The sequence below is a fragment of the Pelodiscus sinensis genome, chromosome 4 (assembly GCF_052426305.1).
Source record: "Pelodiscus sinensis isolate ZL-2025 chromosome 4, ASM5242630v1, whole genome shotgun sequence".
NCBI lineage: Eukaryota > Metazoa > Chordata > Testudines > Trionychidae > Pelodiscus > Pelodiscus sinensis.
In genome coordinates, this window is record NC_143055.1 from 4,956,021 (window position 1) to 4,974,690 (window position 18,670).

The 18,670-nt window shown below is 50.9% G+C and overlaps 1 protein-coding gene across 2 annotated transcripts in view; it reads right to left on the minus strand.

Annotated features, from left to right (window-relative positions):
* SFXN5 (sideroflexin 5) overlaps positions 1–18,670 on the minus strand; it is a 199,691-nt gene that overhangs the window by 34,570 nt on the left and 146,451 nt on the right. For both annotated transcript variants that reach the window (XM_075931041.2, XM_075931042.2), the window contains one exon: positions 10,891–11,008. In XM_075931041.2, coding sequence (XP_075787156.1) covers positions 10,891–11,008 — 118 coding nt within the window. The remainder of the gene's footprint in view (positions 1–10,890; positions 11,009–18,670) is intronic.

Sequence of the window (18,670 nt, forward strand, 5' to 3'; positions counted from 1 at the left end):
GGCAGTGCAAAATCTTTCTGACGCGTACAGTTCTGACAGGGTAGGTCTGCTCTCCTGCTAGCCCCTTTGAGCTGATCTGCTTTGCTGCGTCAGGCCAATCGAGGGGACTTTCTTGTCCAGCAAATTATGATTTTTAGTGGGCAATCCCTTCTCTGAGTTATATCTCCTTGTGTTTCTGCTGTGCCACGTGACCTGCTCTGATCGTGTTAACCCCTGCCCAGGAAAGGACTCAAACGTTCTAAAGGCACTGAGACGAGGAGGACTTTGTCAGTCCAGAACTCGCTAGAAGAGCTTTCAGCTGCGTGGGTGACAACACAGTTAAGCCACACACCAGGCATGGGAGGTAGGTCAATATTAATCCCATTTGATAGATGGGGAAACAGAGGCACAAACAAAAAGGTGATTGGCTCAGCCAGGGAATGATCCTAACACTGAAGTATGAAACGGCTCCTCTGCAGTTCTAGGAAGAATAATAAAGGGGGGGGCTGTGTCCCCTCAGCCCCCCCACCTGTCAAAAGTTACTGCAACTCAAGCGAACCTCAAGAGGGCCAAGTCAGAAAAAAACCTGCAGTCATGAGCTCCCCAAAAGCGCACGTTTTACATTTCCCCAGGAGAGCCCCGTGTGCGTTCTCCGCTCTCTGCCTACAGCAGGCTGTTTGCACTCCCGTTATCCCATTTACTGGAAGGATGAGCCGATAACCGTCAGTCCTACGCACTCGCTCGCAGCCCTTTTCTCTGTCTGTGGGGTCACGCTGCTAGACCCCAAGCACAGGCTAGACCCACGAGGGGCAACCTGGGCTAGTGAGTGGTCCACATCCACAGCCCTCCTTCACCCCCGAGGAGATGGGTGGTCTCCTGGGAGAGAGGCATCTTGCTCACTGCGCTGGCGTCCCTAGAATTGGCGGGGGGTGCCGACTGAACCGCAGCAGAGCTCTGATTGGCTGCAGAGGCAGCACCCGGCTCTCACAGTCCATGCTGTGTGCAGGCAGCACCCGCCTCCCTTCACTGCCCTGGCTTTACATGCGCGTCACTAACTCCAGTAGGGAAAGAACGACGCGGATGGAAGCCAGTGAAATCTGGTCACCCTGCACATGGACAACGGACTTGTGGGTCACACACAGACACCCAATGGGCCCACAATGGGCCTAGAGGGTGTAGACTTCCCACCGCTGGGCTCTCTCCCACTCCTGCCCTCATTCCCCCCTTCCGATGGAGCACAGTACTTCTGCCCTTCATTCAAACGCCAACCTCAGATAGGAGTCAGTCCCCCCTACTCACCTACTCCACACACAAACCCTTACCATCCTCCACAGCTGACACAGCTCCAAGTGCCACAGCTGTTATCTCCAGCCCACCACAACAGCAGCAGGGCCAGCCAAGACACAGGCTGACCAAGTCAAAGGAGTTCCCAACTCATCCTTTGAAATTTGAACCAGCATTCGAAACTAAAGGGACTCTTGTCTAGGACTCTTTCTGTCGGTGTGTACGGAGACTCCGGCGGATTCCCAAGCGGGGCTGAGTCAGCGCCGAGAAAGGAGCTCTCCCAGGAACGCCTTATGGCCGCAGGAAGAAATGCTGGTGTTTCTGCAGGTGTCTGCTTTTCCCGCCGAGTGGTCCCAAACAACGATCCAGGAGTGGAGTTGTGGGTCTGCTGAAGTGCACCGCGTAGTTCACACCTAAAACCAGGGGTCCGACACTTGTCAGCATTTAAGCCCTCATGGCGCTTGTCACAAGCAGGGGAGTTTTCAAGGCCAACCTTGACCACAAACGTCGCTGCCTACAGCCATTGGCATCCACGAACCCCTCCTTCACGCCCGGGAGCCACAATGCTTCTCACTTCTTAACACGCTCCCCCCCAGCAGCTGGTGAATCCTTTCCCCCTCTCCTCTCCAAGTTGGACACAGCTCCTGCAGAGAATCCCCTCCAGTAAGGCAGTCCCAAGAGAAGAAGGGACGGTTGCTTCGAGAACCCCTGTTGCCTTGCATCTGATTTCTCCTAAGTAGGATCCAAGGATGCTTCTGGAGGGCTTATGGCTGTGACCTCCATACCGCTCTTTTTGTCAAGTGCCATTTCATTAAAAAATCAGCCTTTTAACTGTGGACACATTTCAACCTCACCAAATCTGCTAATTATTGACAGTTGGTGAAGAGGAGATTTCACTTGTTCCTCCTGTTAAACTGCATCTAATTAGTAATTACTGGTTCACTGTCATCTTTACTGCAATAATCCCACTGCACATTGGCTCATTAACCTTTTGCTTTTCTAATGCAGCCTGCCAACAAGATGAAGGCTGAAACAGATTGGAAAACAATAGCTCAGTCTTGTATTTGCAGTGTTTTTCCTCTTGCCCTGAAGATCCAAACGGGAGATTATTTTAAGAGAAGAATTTCAATTGCAGGCACTCTCCTTCTTGGCGGTGGTTTGTCCTTCATCTGGTCGGCGAATAGAAGCCTTTAAACTAAGCCTGTGATGGGAGCTGGGTTTCTTGGTCACTGAGTCCTCTTCCAGATGCTTCCGCCCTCGTAACCAGAGCCCCGTGCCCTACCCAGCGTGCTAGGCCTGGACTCTGCAGGAAATTGTGCAGCAAATTCTTTGAAACGGAACATGAAGGGTTTGAGTTAATTAAATGTGGATGTGAACAATGAACTCAGTAGAGCAGCCCTTGCCTTATTTATTGGCATGCTGAATTCAGCTGATTTTATGCCATTTCCCTTTTCCGTGGTGGACATGTTGCAGATGTTTGTACAGGCAACGCATAACTGCACGGGGGACTGGCAGCGCGACGCTGTAGATTACAGTAGCTGGGTAGGAGATGTTGAGAGGTGTAGGAAACAGTCGGAGATTGTCTCTTACGTGCATACCAGCAGGAGATTTCTGGTAAAGTGACCAGCAGTGAAATATTGAATGCTGACTTGCATACTGCTGCATTAGGTTTCAGAGTCAACAAGACCATACTGAAATTAATGGGCTAAACCTTACCATATTCCCACGTTCGTCTACGCTTGCAGCAGACCAAGGAAACATCACTACCGGTTTCCAGTTGAGCCCAAGACACAGTTTCGATGCCTGAACTTTCCCAAAGCTTGGTTGATCAATTCACAAGTAACCATTTTAATGTCTGCATAGGCAGTTTTAAGGCTAGATTCTGATTTCACTTAGGCTTTAAACTGGTGTAATTCCACTAATTCTGAGTGAGCGACTTCTGACTTATGCTGCTGTAAACGCAAGCAGAATCAAATCGTAAGGCTTAAGAATCCAACTGTACAGCCTATTTCATTAATCTTCGGAACGTAAGAATGGCTGTACTGGGTCAGACCAAAGGTCCATCTAGCCCAGTAGCCTGTCTGCCAACAGTGGCCAGTGCTAGGTGCCCCAACAATCAAGCGATTTGTCTCCTGCCGTCCTTCTCCAGCCTTTGACAAACAGAGGCCAGAGGCATCATTCCTCCCCCCTGGCTAATAGCCTTTTATGGACCTAACCTCCATGAATGTATATAGCTCTTTTTTAAACTCTGTTATAATCCTAGCCTTCACAGCCTCCTCTGGCAAGGAGTTCCACAGGTTGACTGTGCGCTGTATGAAGAATTTTCTTTTATTAGTTTTAAACCTGCTATCCATTAATTTCATTTGGTGTCCTCTAGTTCTTATATTATGGGAACAAGTAAATAAAGTTTCCTTATTCACCCTCTCCACACCACTCATGATTTTATAGACCTCTATCATATCCCCCCTCAGTCTCCTCTTTTCTAAACTGAAAAGTCTCAGTCTCTTTAGCCTCTTCTCAGATGGAACCCGTTCCAAACACCTAATCATTTCAGTTGCTCTTTTCTGAACCTTTTCTAATACCAAAATACCTTTTTTGAGGTGAGGACACCACATCTAGTATTCAAGATGTGGGAGTACTATAGTTTTATATAGGGTACTAAGATATTCTTTGTCTTATTTTCTACCCCTTTTTAAATAATTCCTAGCATCCTATTTGCTTTTTTGACTGCTGCTGCACACCGCGTGGACGTTTTTAGAGAACTATCCAAGATAACTCCAACTTCTCTTTACTGATTAACTGTAGTTAAATTAGCCCCCACCATTTTGTACGTATAGTCGGGGGTTTTTTTTTTTTCCAATGTGCATTACTTTACACTTATCCACTTTAAATTTAATTTGCCATTTTGTTGCCCAATCACTCAGTTTGGTGAGATCTTTTTGAAGTTCCACACAGTCTGCTTTCGTCTAGACTATCTTGAAAAGTTTAGTATCATCCGCCAACTTTGCCACCTTGCTGCTTACCCCTTTCTCTAGATCGTTTATGAATAAGTTGAATAGGATTGGTCCTAGGACTGACCCTTGGGGAACAGCACTAGTTACTCCTCTCCATTCTGAACATTTACCATTTATTCCTACCCTTTGTTTCCTGTCTTTTAACCATTTTAAAATGTGGCAAGTCACCATTTTTCTCAGGCCTATAGGGAGCATGCACTTTGACAGGATGGGCAAGTAGAGGTTTGGAGATGGGAATTGGCTTTTGCATAGGTTTCCTGTATGGTTTTTACAGTGCCCAGAGCCATCAAAATAAACCAAAATAAAACAAGGCTCCCCCCATCAGTCCACTAAAATCAATGAAGACCAAAAAGCCACAGAAGCTCCCAAGTGGAGAGCTTAATAATGAACCAGCTGCTACGTTCGTTTGGTTGCTGACATCAATAGAGAAGTACATGCATTAGGGATATACAATTTTGATTAATAAGCTAATTGATTAGTCGACAAGGAGGGGGTGTGGAGCTCGCTATCTGCCTTTTAAATGTAGAAAGAGCCACCAGTGACTCTTATTACATTTAAAAGGCAGAAGAGCGGCAGAGACTCCAGCTGACCCCAGTCGCCCGGAGGGGAGCCGGCTGGGGGAACAACAGCGCAGGGGACCAGTGTCTACAAGTGAGCTCAGCGCAGTGCAGAGCCACCTGTGCCCCCTCCCGGGAACTGAGCCAGGTAGGTGCCCCAATTCCCTCTTGCCCAGACTGCACGCCCTCAGCTCCAGCCCCTCCCACACCTTTCCTCCTGCCCAGCCCCCGCACCCGCAGCTTCCGCACTCCCAGCCCCTCCCGCACCCTTCCTCCTGCCCAGCCCCCGCACCCGCAGCTCCCGCACTCCCAGCCCCTCCCGCACCCTTCCTCCTGCCCAGCCCCCGCACCCGCACCCCCCGCACTCCCAGCCCCTCCCGCACTCTTCCTCCTGCCCAGCTCCCGCACCCACAGCTCCCGCACTCCCAGCCCCTCCCTCACTCTTCCTCCTGCCCAGCCCCCGCACCCGCAGCTCCCGCACTCCCAGCCCCTCCTGCACCCTTCCTCCTGCCCAGCCCCCGCACCCGCACCCCCCGCACTCCCAGCCCCTCCCGCACTCTTCCTCCTGCCCAGCCCCCGCACCCGCAGCTCCCGCACTCCCAGCCCCTCCCGCACCCTTCCTCCTGCCCAGCCCCCGCACCCGCACCCCCCGCACTCCCAGCCCCTCCCGCACTCTTCCTCCTGCCCAGCTCCCGCACCCACAGCTCCCGCACTCCCAGCCCCTCCCTCACTCTTCCTCCTGCCCAGCTCCCGCACCCGCAGCTCCCGCACTCCCAGCCCCTCCTGCACCCTTCCTCCTGCCCAGCCCCCGCACCCGCAGCCCCCGCACTCCCAGCCCCTCCCGCACCCTTCCTCCTGCCCAGCCCCCTCACCTCTGCCTTCAGCCTGCTCCTGCGCCCTCCCTCCCGCCCAGACTCTGCACCCCCATCCCGTTCCTGCACCTCTCTCCCACAGACACTACACCCAACCCCATTTCCCGGCAGCCCCCTCCCACACACTGAACTCCTCATTTTTGGCCCCACCTTAGAGCCTGGGGGCCCCCCAAAATCTGCTAACTATGGGTCCCCAGAAGTGTTACACCAGCTCTTACGCTTTGGCACCTCCCCCCTGCACCGCAGAGCTGGCGTGTACGGGGAACGCTGCTGCCCCGAGTTGCACGAGTGAGGTGAATGTCTCTCTCTTTTTCTCCTTTCAGCTGGGAGCCACGTCTGTGAGGTTTGTTTGGTTTTTGCTTCTCATTTGCATGTGGCCCCCGATTGACTTCTCTGTGGCCTAGTGGGTCCCATACCAAAAAAGGTTCCCCGCCCATTTTAAATGGTCCCTCTTTGGGCCAGGCTGCCTTTGGAGCTGAATACCTTGGTCACATTCCTGTTGCCAATCATTTGCTCCATGGACATAGCTCATTACAAGTGTCTCTAGCGTCCAATCTCTAGCTGCTTGGCCACAAATACTTCTAGCACTGGGCACAGAGGTCATACCGAGAGGCACAGGAAGGTCTGCTAGCATAGCTGGTAGAAGGAGATTTTGTGGGCTACTCGTGCCCACACATAAGCCAAACACATCACATGCTCAGATCCTGAAGGGGCTTGCTTCAAATTGAGGCTCGGGAGATGGGCTGCGACAGGACACCTAGTCATGTCTGTGGAGAACTGGCTCTGAAGAGATTATGGTTTTAGAGAACTGACCTACTCTGCTCATTTCTGGGGTGCTGAATGTCCCGATAGCTCATCGGCCATTAAATGGATTAGAATCAGACTCTGTAGGGCTGGAGAGGCAAACCGTTTAAAGCAGGGGTGGGTGATAATTTTTGATGGGGGAGTCACACCAAGGTTTTGGTAAGTTGTCAAGGGTCATGCTTTCCTATGGAGGGGGTGCTGGGTCTGGGCAGAGGTTGGGTGCACAAGGGAGCTCAGGGTAGGGAACTGGGGTGCAGGAGACGGTGTGGGATCTGAGAGGGAGTTTGGCTGAAGGAGGGGGTTGTGACCTGGTGCAGGGCATTGGGGTGCAGAGTTCAGGAAGGGTATGGGTGCAGGAGAGGAGGGAGTGCAGGATCTGGGAGGGAGTTGGGTGCAGGAGGCGGTAGGGTGCTAGAGGCAGGCTCTGGCCAAAAGCACACACAAGCAGCTCTCAGTTGGCTGTTCCACGGGGCTCTCTGCTCTGTGGGGGAAGGCTCAGCGCACTGCCTCTGCCCCCAGCAAAATCTCTCAGCTCCTATAGGTTGGAAACTGGTCAATGGGAGCTGAGAAATTGTGCCGCACTGTTTTCATTGGCCGGCTCCCAGCCAATAAGAGCTGAGAGATTTTGCTGGGGGTGAGTGCAGTGTGCAAAGCCTCTCCCCTCTCCCCAGCTGCTGTATGATGCTGCTCCCAGCTGCAGGAGCAGACAGGCCAGATTAAAAGGCTTAGTGGGCCGGATCTGGCCTGCGGGCCATACCTTGCCCACCCTGGTTTAAAGACTGGGAGTCTCAGAAGACGAACTATGAAAATGCCTGATACCGCAGTTCCCACAGCAGAACCGCACTTCTCTTAAAGCGGAGGGACGAGAGCTGAGTCCCGGTGGATAATGAGCAATACACCACTGGCTGTGATGCCTTCGCTGACACGATGAGTGGGCGGAGAGCACGCCAGCCTATTTTAGCAGCTAATCAGCACTTTTTTTTTTTTGCTTTTAGAAAGTCACTGTCAAATCATCTTTGTATCAGTTAAAAATGTCCCTTTGTTTGCAATTTTAATAGTCTTTGGTTCAAGACGGATATTCATTTTTCTCTGAAATATGAACAGAGCTGGGATGGACACGGCCATTAACATCAGTAAACCCTGTCAGGCCAAAGTAGCGATAACGCTTTTTACCCAAGGAGCTCAAAGTGCATTTTAGGTGTCGGTACGCATTGTCACAAGCTCATTTTTTGCATAGGGAAACAAAGGCATGGACTTTTTTTTTTAAAGGCCCAAGCTTTCACAGAGGGCATATCATTTTGGATGCATCAATTTCTGGATAACAAACTTTAGATACCCATGGCTTGACTCGGTGCTCATCAGCCCCGAGGTGCTTGAAGATGGAAACCCCAACTGTAAGGGATGCTGACAGCCATGCCAGGCCCATGGCAAGATGGTGAGGGGGCAGGTCCATGCTCCTGGAAAGGGCAGGGCCTCAGGTAGAAGGGGCAGAGCGAAAGGCAGCCAGTCCTCTGCACTGCCAGGACCAGACCAGACCACATGCCCCCAGCACTACCTGGAGCGTGCCGGGCAGAGCCCCTGCCTCCCTAGGCAGCCCCAAGAAGGGCAGTGTCAGCCAGGGCACCAGACCCCTTTCAACCACCAGGCCTTTGGTCAGTGTTGCTCCCTTTGCCTCCTCTCCTTCCCCACCCCTGGTTGGCGGGCCTGCTAGTGGACATTCTTGAAAATTTAAGCCTTACTGACTTGTCTAGGGAAGCTTCAGGGGGTAGCCGAGTTAGTCTGTTACAGAAAAAAACAACAACAAATAGTCTGGTAGCACTTTAAAGACTAACAAAACATGTAGACGGTATCATGAGCTTTCGTGGGCACAGCCCACTTCTTCAGATGACCGGAGTTATGAATTTAGGATGTGCACAGCCAAAATAAATAGGAGAGGGGGAGAGGAGAGGGGAAAAAAAGAAAGGGGGGTGGGAGACAGGGAGCAAGAGGGAATCAGTAAGTATCAGCACTACTAGCTAGATCCACAGAGAAGCATTGGAATTAGAGTTCATCCGCAAATTCAATTCACATGCTAATGGACTCAATGGTGATGAAAGTTGGTTGGGACACGACCAACTTAACTGCCATTGACGGTGCAAACAGCTCTTTGGGTAGACTTTTCTGTCAGGAAGGGTTCTATCCATTGACTTTGATTCTTATCTGCTTTGTTTTAACTACTCAATCTTCAGATACTTACTGATTCCCTCTAGCTCCCTGTCTCCCACCCCCTCCTTTTTTCCCCTCCCTCCTCCCCTCCCCCTCCCCTATTTATTTTGGGTGTGCACATCCTAAACTCATAACTCTGGCCATCTGAAGAAGTGGGTTGTGCCCACGAAAGCTCATGATACCGTCTACATGTTTTGTTAGTCTTGAAAGTGCTACCAGACCATTTGTTGTTTTCGTCCAAGGAAGTTAGGTCCAAGCAAGTTCAGTGGCAGTTGTGAATGGACCCCAATTCCATGGCTTCCACAGTTAAATATCCCATCTTCTTTTAACTTACGTGTTGGTGACCCTTTAAGCAAGAGAATAAACTGGCCCTGACGTGTAGCTTCTGGCCAAAAAAAGCCTACACAAAAGTGCACGAGACACCAAGCAAAGCCGGTCCCTGCCCAGAAGAGATGCTCTGGAGATGAAATGAACATGGTGGAATGCTGTGTGAAGCCGTGAGAATGTATCTGCTCCTTGTGCGTCTTCCTGTCATAGGAGCTTTAAGACAAAACCACATGCTCACGAAATTCACTCTCTGGAGACAACACAGACACAGGAGGGTGTGCAGGCAGGGTTCTGCCAGAAGCATCAGAAAGGAAAGAGGCAGCTCATTTCTGAAGACCGCATGAACCAGTTTGATTCTTAGGCTTTGTCTACACGACGAGATTTTTTGGCAGAAAATATGCTAATGAGGGACTCCTTAGCATAAGTCACAATCTCATTTGCATATTTTTTGCCATTTCTTTTTGTGCGAGGGTTTTTTGCGCAAAAAAGAAAGCAGCGTGAACTTTATTTTTTTTACGCAAAACCCCTGTTTTGCACAAGACCCTTATGTCTGTCCAGGAGAAACACAAGTATCTTGTGCAAAATGGGGTTTTTGCGCAAAAAAAAAAAAGTTCACGCTGCTTCTTTTTGCACAGAAACCCCTTGCGCAAAAAGAAACGGCAGAAAATATGCAAATGAGATCACGACTTATGTTAACGAGTTCCTCATTAGCGTATTTTCTGCCAAAAAAATACCTCGTAGTGTAGACAGAGCCCTAGAGCCCATGGTGACCTGTCAGGTCCCTCAGGCAGGAAACACAACCATGGGTTGACTTGTGAACTGAACACATTTGACCTAGAATGACGGAAATAATACAGAGGGCCACAATGTCAGTTTTAGCGTGTTACTGTTTTAACTACAGCTGCTACCCTGTAAGTACAAGCAGACAGGATACTTTCCGGATAACGTTTTTAAAAAGCCTCACTAGAACGTTTTGGGTCCCTGCTCCTCCCTGCGATGAGTATGTGTTAAAACGGATTGCTGCCTAGCCTAAGTATCCTCAAGACAGGTGGGGATGAACCAGCTAAGTCCTATGGGAGGAAAAAAAAAGGATGGGGTGAAGGAGGAGCCAAATAGGAATGGTGCTATATGTTGCCTTTAAACCATGTATTTCTTGCATGGAACATGGGACTCTATTCAGTTCATTGCTGGTTAACTTCAGCCTGCATTTGCTTTACTCCAAAGCTCAGGAGTTAAATCCTTTGTAATAAATATAACAACATCACAACTCCTGGTTCGATCACTCAGGGCAGGTACTGTATGATCCAATCGCCAGCTAAGGGAAAGGAAAACCCAAGTGATCATAAAAGATGAACATGCCTCTGTGCATGCATCCAGTACTGCCATGTGCTGAGCAAGCTGTGATGTACATGCAGGAGGCCATATATATAACCAAGCACATATTTAAGTCAAGAAGAGAACAGCTGACTCCAAAAGAAGAGGAAGCCTGGTAGTGAACGTTCAACAGAGCAATCGATTTTTGTGAGTCAGTGTCTTCTCCCCATACCAAACCCACGGCTGCAGGCCTGCTCCGTCTCCCTAAGCTCCAATTCAACATGTCCTCTCTACGCCTAGGTGGGAAAGAGCCACACTTCCCATGGACTCCTCCCCAAATCTCTAGGACCACATGAGGTTTTACATTCTGGGGGCTGCTGGGGTGGCAATTGATCCCCTGATAAAAACTCATCCCCCCTTCCCTTAGCTGGGTGAGACAAACCGACTTTGCTGGAGCTACGGCTGGGGCAAGAGAGATATAGGACACCCCTGCTTCATGCTGTGCAGTGTGACACAGAGTAGACGTGCACTGACCTCCGACATCTGCGGGAAGAGACTGATGGCCAAGGGAAGAGCCAGGCCAAAGGCCGCGAGGCACACAAGGCCTTGCACGGGGAGGACCATCCGGGGCCGGGATCGCAGGAAAGATGTTCTGCAAAGAGGAGGGAGGCGTGGTTAGCCCGACAGACACCCCAGGTTACCTCGCGCCATCGGCCACCCCAGCACGGCTGCTCCGTTAGAACCGCACCAGGAGCAGCTCCAACCCCCATCTCACCGTCTCCCGGGCTCAGGTCTCCAGAGCCCTCCCGCTACCGCAACGCTCCTGAAAAAGGACCAGCTCTCTGGCCCTCACGTGCGTCGAGTGACGCCCTGCTGACGAGATCAGAGAGACCCCCTCGCAGAAGAGAGTGCTACTCGCAGTGCCCCACCATCTGCACCAATCCTGTAGGCTTGAGCAGTCCCCTGACAGCGAACTGGACTAACTCAGAGGTGCACATTGTGCAAGCTGGGCCCGTATTATCCAACGTCTGTTAGCAGGAGCCTGGAAAAGCACATAAGCCCAATCCTTGTAGCCTACGCTCAGGCAGCATTCCTGCTGAAGACAGCAGGGGGTGTGTCTGAGTAGGAGGTTCAGGATCAGGCCCTTAGCGATATTCTGATGAACTTCTAACGTTATTCTCTTGGACACTGAGCTTTCAAGAGCTGCCAGCAATGAAAAGTAGATAATGGATCCCCGCTCTCCTAGAGGGGCAGCCTATTGCCGGGCCTGATGCATTCAACTTGTGCGCAAAATACCACCGTCCATTAGAGCCCTTGTAGAGAAACTCACAGAGACTGGCCTCTTTCCGGCTTCCCGGGCACACAGTTTAAAACCCAGGCACCATTGCTGGGTTTCACCCCGGCGCTTTCATTTGGAAGCTACCCCCTTTTTAATTACTGCCCAGTTGGGGTCCGTATAATCACCCAAGTAAAAACTAAACCAATTTAAAGGGATCACTGGTACAGCTCCCAGGTGTCATTTCCAGGAGGTTTTTAAACACAGGCCAGTTCAAATTACAATGGCTATAACCTCCTAATTAAGAAGAGTTATGGCTTGATTTAAAGAAAAAAAAAACCTAATTAACACATGAAGTGTAATGTCTTAATTGGGACTCGGATTCTAAAATTTGTGAAGTTCAGTATAAATGATTCATAATTAGCTAGGAGGATCATTTTTCTTCTGCCTTTAGAATCTTTGTTCTCAAATCAGTTCTCGGAATAACATTTATCGAAATATTGTCGTCTGTATTTTGCAGAGAGGGACCAGAAATGCTGCCTAATATCCCGACAGTGGTCTCCCCCATCCGAAAACCTACATCTGATCTCTATTGCTAGTTGTTCCACAATCTCCTATTTGCAAAGGCCCCTGCCAAATTCGCAGTCCATTTTGGTCAATTTCATGGCCACAGGATTTTGCAAACAGTACATTTCGTGATTTCAGGTATTTAAATCTGAAATGTCACGGTGTTGTCACTGTAGGGGTCTTGACCCAAAGAGGAATTGGGGGGAGGGTCACAAGATTATTGGGAGGGGATTGAGGTAGCGCTTCCCTTACTGCTTTAGGTGCCGGTGCTGCCTTCAGAGCTAGGGAACTGGCAATTGGTGCCTCTTGGCCAGAAGCCCAGCTCTGAAGACAGGGCCACCGCCAGCAGCAGCACAGAAGGCTGGCCAGGTATGATATTGCCCGCTTGTGTGCTATTTCCTGCAAAGCTGGGCCTCCGTCAGCAGACACTCTCCGGCCACCCAGCTTTGAAGGCAGCACAGAAGGGTGGCAATAGCACCCCCCTAAAATAATCTTGGGACCCCCATTGCCATTCCCTTTTGGGTTAGGAGCAGCCCTGGTCGCTCTATGAAATTGGTGGCGTATAAGGCAGCATCTCTCAAACTGGTGTCCGCGGACCTCCAGGGAATTCACTGTCCCAGCTGATCAAGGCCCCGGGGAACAGCTGTTCAGCAGGGTGAGCAGGTGCTGGGAGGGAACAGGAGGAGGGGGGATGGGGTGTGCTTAGGGGAGGGGGCAGAAAGGGCAGGATTAACCAGGATGGGAAGAAGAAGGGTGGGGTGGGGCCTTCGGGAAAGGGGCATAGTGGGGGCAGAGCCTGGGGGGGGGGGCGGTCTGCGGAACATTTTAAATCGAAATGGGAATCCTCGGGTTGCTACCGTTTGCGAATCGCTGGTACAGGATAGAAACACACCAAAGACTAGATTTCTCATGGTCCGGGACGCCTTTTTCATGGCCATGAATTGGGCAGGGCCCTACTCGAAGCGGAACAAAGAATTAATTCGCTGTTTGCCGAATGGTGAACTAGTTTATCTCCGGGCAAAGAGACCGGGAGTCTTGCCCAGCTGCTAGGGCGCAAAACTGAAAGCGGACTCCTAGTTCCTATCAACAGGTTCGCCCCTGAGACGTCTACACTTGAAATGACACAGGGTCATGGCGGCACCACCTCAGCACAGACACTCCAGCAACAGGAGGGGTTCGCTCGCTGTATTTAATCCACCTCCCTAAGAGACGGTAGCTTAGTCTATAGGTGCACGAACTACGGGAGAGGGGGCTGCTTTTGTACCCCCCTGGTTTGAAGTAGCAATAACAGCCCCAATCCGTGGTTTCTGCCTTCAGCACACCCCCCCCCCCAAGAAAAGTTGTTCCAGCACCACCTACACTGGGGGTTAGCTCGGCTGCCTACCCGAGTCCTCTAGCATTCACAGTATGTCGGACCGGCACAAATCTTTCCAAGTGGCCTCTAATTCTGAGTCGCTCCAGTTTTTGGGTGCTTGGCTTTAGATGCCTTGCTGCCTCTAGCATTGTCAACGACACCAGTGGAAAATGAGTGCAATACACTAGCAAATCAGAGCAGCGGTGCACGGGGGCAAGTCACCCTCAAGCTATACGAGTGAATCAGACCCAGCATGCCTAACCTGGGCACCCAAACACAAAGCATGTAGAATTAGAAGATGCTTTTGAAAACATGGGCCTTGATTCTTCCGTTCCTCTGCGTAGGCTCCTGCAAAATATAGGTTGAACCTCTCTAGTCCAGAACCCTCGGGACCTGACCAGTTCTGAATCAGAGAATTTGCCAGCCCACGGGGGGTCAGTAACATTACCAACACTTCCACTGCTTACTAGGCTGTTAGAGGACATTTAGGAGTGATTTAGAGCTAAGTAACAGCACAAAACACTGATAGTCCGGACTAGTGGCTGCAAACAAACTTTATGGGATCACAGGAAACGTGGTCACACCCATGAAAAGTGGACATCCGGCTAATTAAAATCATGCCGGACAATGGAGGTTTCTGAACCAAAGAGTTCTGGATTAGAGAGGTTCAACCTGTAGTAACATCGCAATCCTATTATTCCCATTTCTGAAACACACGTCGCCTCCTGACACTCGACTGTGAAGCACAATGAACATTTGTAAACTGATCTTTGGAGGAAACACACTATGGATGTGCAGAGTATTTCTCCTCCTGCCACTGCCACTTTTCTCCTTCTGTCTGTCTCTCTCCCTCTCTTTTTAAGGCTTGTCTGTCTACTCCCCCTCAAAATTCCCTAGAGCCTACTTTTTTTTTTTTTTTTTTTTGCATCTTGCTGCTGACGCACAGCAGATATAAGCAAGCCAATGACATAATGAAGAGCGTCTGGCTCATTGATCTCAGGTATAAATTATTATTCTGAGATAGTTGTATTTAAAACAGAAAGACCTTACAGATCCCATTTACATATATACATATATATATGCGTGTGTGTGTATCTAGATCAACTTATGCAGACAGTACATCTGCTCCACAGACACCGTGTGTTGTAGATCTTGTAAATACACCTTCATTCAACTTTCATCACATTGTTCATTAGTGATTTAAATTTTGCATAATTTGGCAGCTGCCTCTGGTGTTTTTCAGGAGGTACTGTAATTTATTCCATATGGAAGTCACTTGGTGTACTAAAAAGGAGTTATCGGGTTCAGTGAACCAGAGCTGTATTTGCCTAGAAGAAGGTGTTAGATGCTAAACTAAATATGACAGGAGTTAACTGAAATCTCCCGACTGGCAGATTCTGTGGGTTTTGTCGTGTTTAATATAAACAGGATCATAGCGAACGCGTATTGTGAGCGATTGACAGTTACAATGGGGCAGGAACAGTATGTTGATTTCCTGTGGGTCAAAGACCCGAGGCACATCACAGGCAGGCAGTGGCTACTCAGAGCATCTTGTTACAACTGCACCTCCCAAATAAAGGAATGTTTGGAGTCGTTTTCCTGTCCCTCATGGAACTGTCCTGTAGCTGGAGCCTGCTGACCCACTTTTGCCACAAGCAGCTACCCCGAGGGATCAGAACCATCCAGCTGATTTATTTTGCCAGCTGGAAGGTCTCTCTTTTCAAAATCCGTTCCCAGAGGGAGTTTCCCCCCCACGTGCCGTGCAAGCCCCCAGCCCCACAAAGGGCCACTCTCAATGGGATGCTGTGCTTTGCTAGTGATGAGGCAGCTGCCAAGAGAGCCAGGGACTCCAGGGTTTCCCTTTACAAAAAACCAGCTTTGACTTGTGCTATGTCAGAGCCTCGCCAAGGCCTGGACGCATGCGGATATGATGCTGTGAGCTGAGCCCATTTCACTGCATGCCTTGAGACCAATCATATTAAAATCTGGGCTAGATGGGAGGTTAAGAGAGAGAAGAAACTCATCTCTAGAAAAGCTGCCAGTCCCGCCCATTCTTTCCAGGCCCCACCCCCTCACAAGAGCCAAGCTGCTCCCTCCCCCAGCTCCACAGGGAGGGTGGGTGGCACATGGCCCGTCTCCACAGCCCTGGATCATGGGGAGGGAAGGAGGGCGCTTGGGGGCAGCAGCACTTCACCCCCAGAATGCCTGCGGTAGGTGTTCTGGGGGCAGGGCCAGGCTGGCGGTTTAGGAAGTCAGAGCCTTCCCCTGCCTAGCAAAACCCTCCACCCTTTTCTCTAGGGCAGTATAACTTGGCCACTCTCCATGCATTTCGTTAGCCCTTGCGCTCCGCTGACATTACCAGCCTCCCTGGACCACTGGTCAGTTTCACACACAGTCACGCTATGCCTTCTTCTGTGTGGCCCACTGTGCATGACATGACCCTCGGCGCTTACCTACAGGGCCCCGGCCCTGCCTGCATTTAAGTCCCTCTTGGAGACCCACTTCTGCGAGGCACCCTACAGCAAATGGAGCGATCCGGTAAAGAAATCGCCTGGTGATATTTCCTCTTTCCCTTGCCTTGCCCACTGGGAACTCCGTGAGACAGGCTAGATCTGCAGAGTGTGTGGAGAGCTCTGAGCACACGCTGGGCATTACCAAAAGGAAACGGGTTGAAACTCTCTGCAGGTGCCTGGCTCAGTCAGTGGCTCGGGATGATTTTAAACTAGACAGTAAACGTTTGAAAATGGGCCCATCTGGTTTTATGGCAGAATAAAGGGTATTTCAGTGAAACCACTTGACCGCTGTCTTCCACTTTGTGACCTTTGCCCTCTGTGCCACATTGAGAGGACGTACCTGGGCACAAGGCGTTCAGCCATGAGCAGACTCCAACGGGTACAAGATAGAGGCAGCAAAGTTGGGGGGAATGGAGAGGGGGTACTTCAAAGGGCGGTGCCACACGGCATTTCACCGGAACCCAGGATCAGGACCTGGGGAAGTGCCACGCGGAACCCGCCGTCAGCTGGGGAGTCCCCAGCTGATCCCAGGTTCCGCTGAAATGCTGTGCGGAGCCTGGGACCAGCTGACCCTGACTCCGTGTGGTATTTCACATCGGCAGCGCAACATGCAGCCTGGGGTCAGCGGGGGACTTCCCGCTGACCCCGGGCTGCACATGGTTCCCCATTCCTCCTTTGAAATGTACAAGAGACCCAGTGGGGGCTCTTATACATTTCGAAGGAGGAACGCAGAAGTGCCTATTGACTAGTCAAGTAGTTGATGGAAATTCCAGCGACTACTCGACTAGCCAATTAACCGCAATTTAACATCCCCGCAAGAAGGAGAAAGCCTGTCTGTGCAGGAGACAGCATTTTCTCAGGGGCAGGCCCAAGAAGGCAAAATGAACTCCCTCAGGACCTACGGACCACCACGAACCTCCCCCCTTGCTGTCCTGAGTGCTAGGAATGTTTCTTCGACCTTTGCATCTCTGGTATAAACACACAGCAAGTATGCAGGGGGGTACAAACCCTCCAAAAGAAAAGACTGTGGCACACACTTCTCCCCGGAGATGAGGACAAGAGAACAAAAAATGTGACAGATGTGCAATCGCATTGCCTAATGCGCTAGGGGAAGGCACAAATACCACACTCATTGCTGCAGGATCTCAGGATCTATACAGCACAGAATAGCGAGAATCCTGCCCCTGAATAAATCAAACCAGTAGCCTTACGTATCCCCTCAGCAGGAAGATTTCCAGCCAAAGGTCTCTAGTTCTCGTCTGTTTGCCAAAAAGTCCTGCCACCTTCTTTTGCTCTGGTTATGAGACTCCCTTTTTGTTTAGCTCAAAAAAACAAATTAATTGATTCCCAGTTCTCCTCTCCTGCACAGCAACAAACCCCAAGACACTGGGTTTATCACAGGTCGAGGGAGAGGGAAGGAGAAATTGTTGTGCTAGTTCCTGTTAAAATCCTGACACAAACTCTCCACTGCACAAAGGCTGCTGAAAGGTGTAACTGCGCTCCTGGGACCAGGCAGAAGATAATGCTGCTGTCTAGAACAAATTTATCAAAGTGGCTGCAGTTTTCCCACTTTCTCCGACCCAGAGCCAAGCGCACCCCCCACCACAGCGGCTAGCTCTCGCTGTCGCCCCCAGCTCCGGAGTGACCCAAGGTTCCCCAGCTGTTCCCCTCCCAATGCGCACTCCGGCTCCGGCCTTCCTGGCTCTGGAGCACCAGGGCTGGGAAGTGTGGGCTGGGCCTGACCCCTGGATGCCTCTTCCCCTCCTTCTGCCTCTCCAGCCAACAGCCCCAGGCCAAGAGAAGCCTGCTGCACACAGGTGTGAGGGGGCCTGGGGCAAAGCGTGGGTGGGGCCACCCTGCCTTTTTGGGAAGGCAATGTCAGCGCCACCCATGGTCTCCAACACCCTGTCCTTTCTCGGAGGGTGTGTCTAGACTCCAGGGTTTTTTCGAAAAAACATATCCTGCATCTAGACTGCTACTGCATTCTTTCGAAATTAAATCGAAAGAAGGCAGCGGTTCTGTCGACTGTGGTAAACCTCATTTTATGAGGAATAACGCCTTTTTTCGAAAGTGCACTTCTTGAATGCAAACAGGGCTTTTTCGAAAGAGAGCGTCCAGACTGCCTGGGTGCTCTCTTCGAAAAAGTGGCTCACTTCTTCCAGAGAAGTGGTTGCAGTCTAGATGCGCTCTTTCGAAAGAGTCTAGACGTAGCCTGAGACTGCCCACTTAGGGACCACAAAATACCAGCTGCGGGGTGGGTTCTGCAGTGGGAAAGGATGGGAACGTCTCCAATAGGCTTTCGGTGAACATGGGGCACCCTGCTGGGTGCGAGGAGTCCGCTTTGACATTTGTATCACCACCTCTGCTGCTGAAAGGTGCAGGGTGATATTCTAAACACACCCCTGCGATCCCCACTGCAGCCTTGTGCTCCCTGCCTCCCCCTCCTCTCCTCTCCTAAAATCCCTCCACTTGCCTCATCTCACCTCCTGCAGCCAGAGCCAGATTCTCATCCTGGCCTTTCAGGCCTTGCGCAGCTCAGAGACTTCCTCCTGCCTATACCTCTGTTCTCACTCCACAGCCTGTGCACTCTCTGCTCTGCCAGCA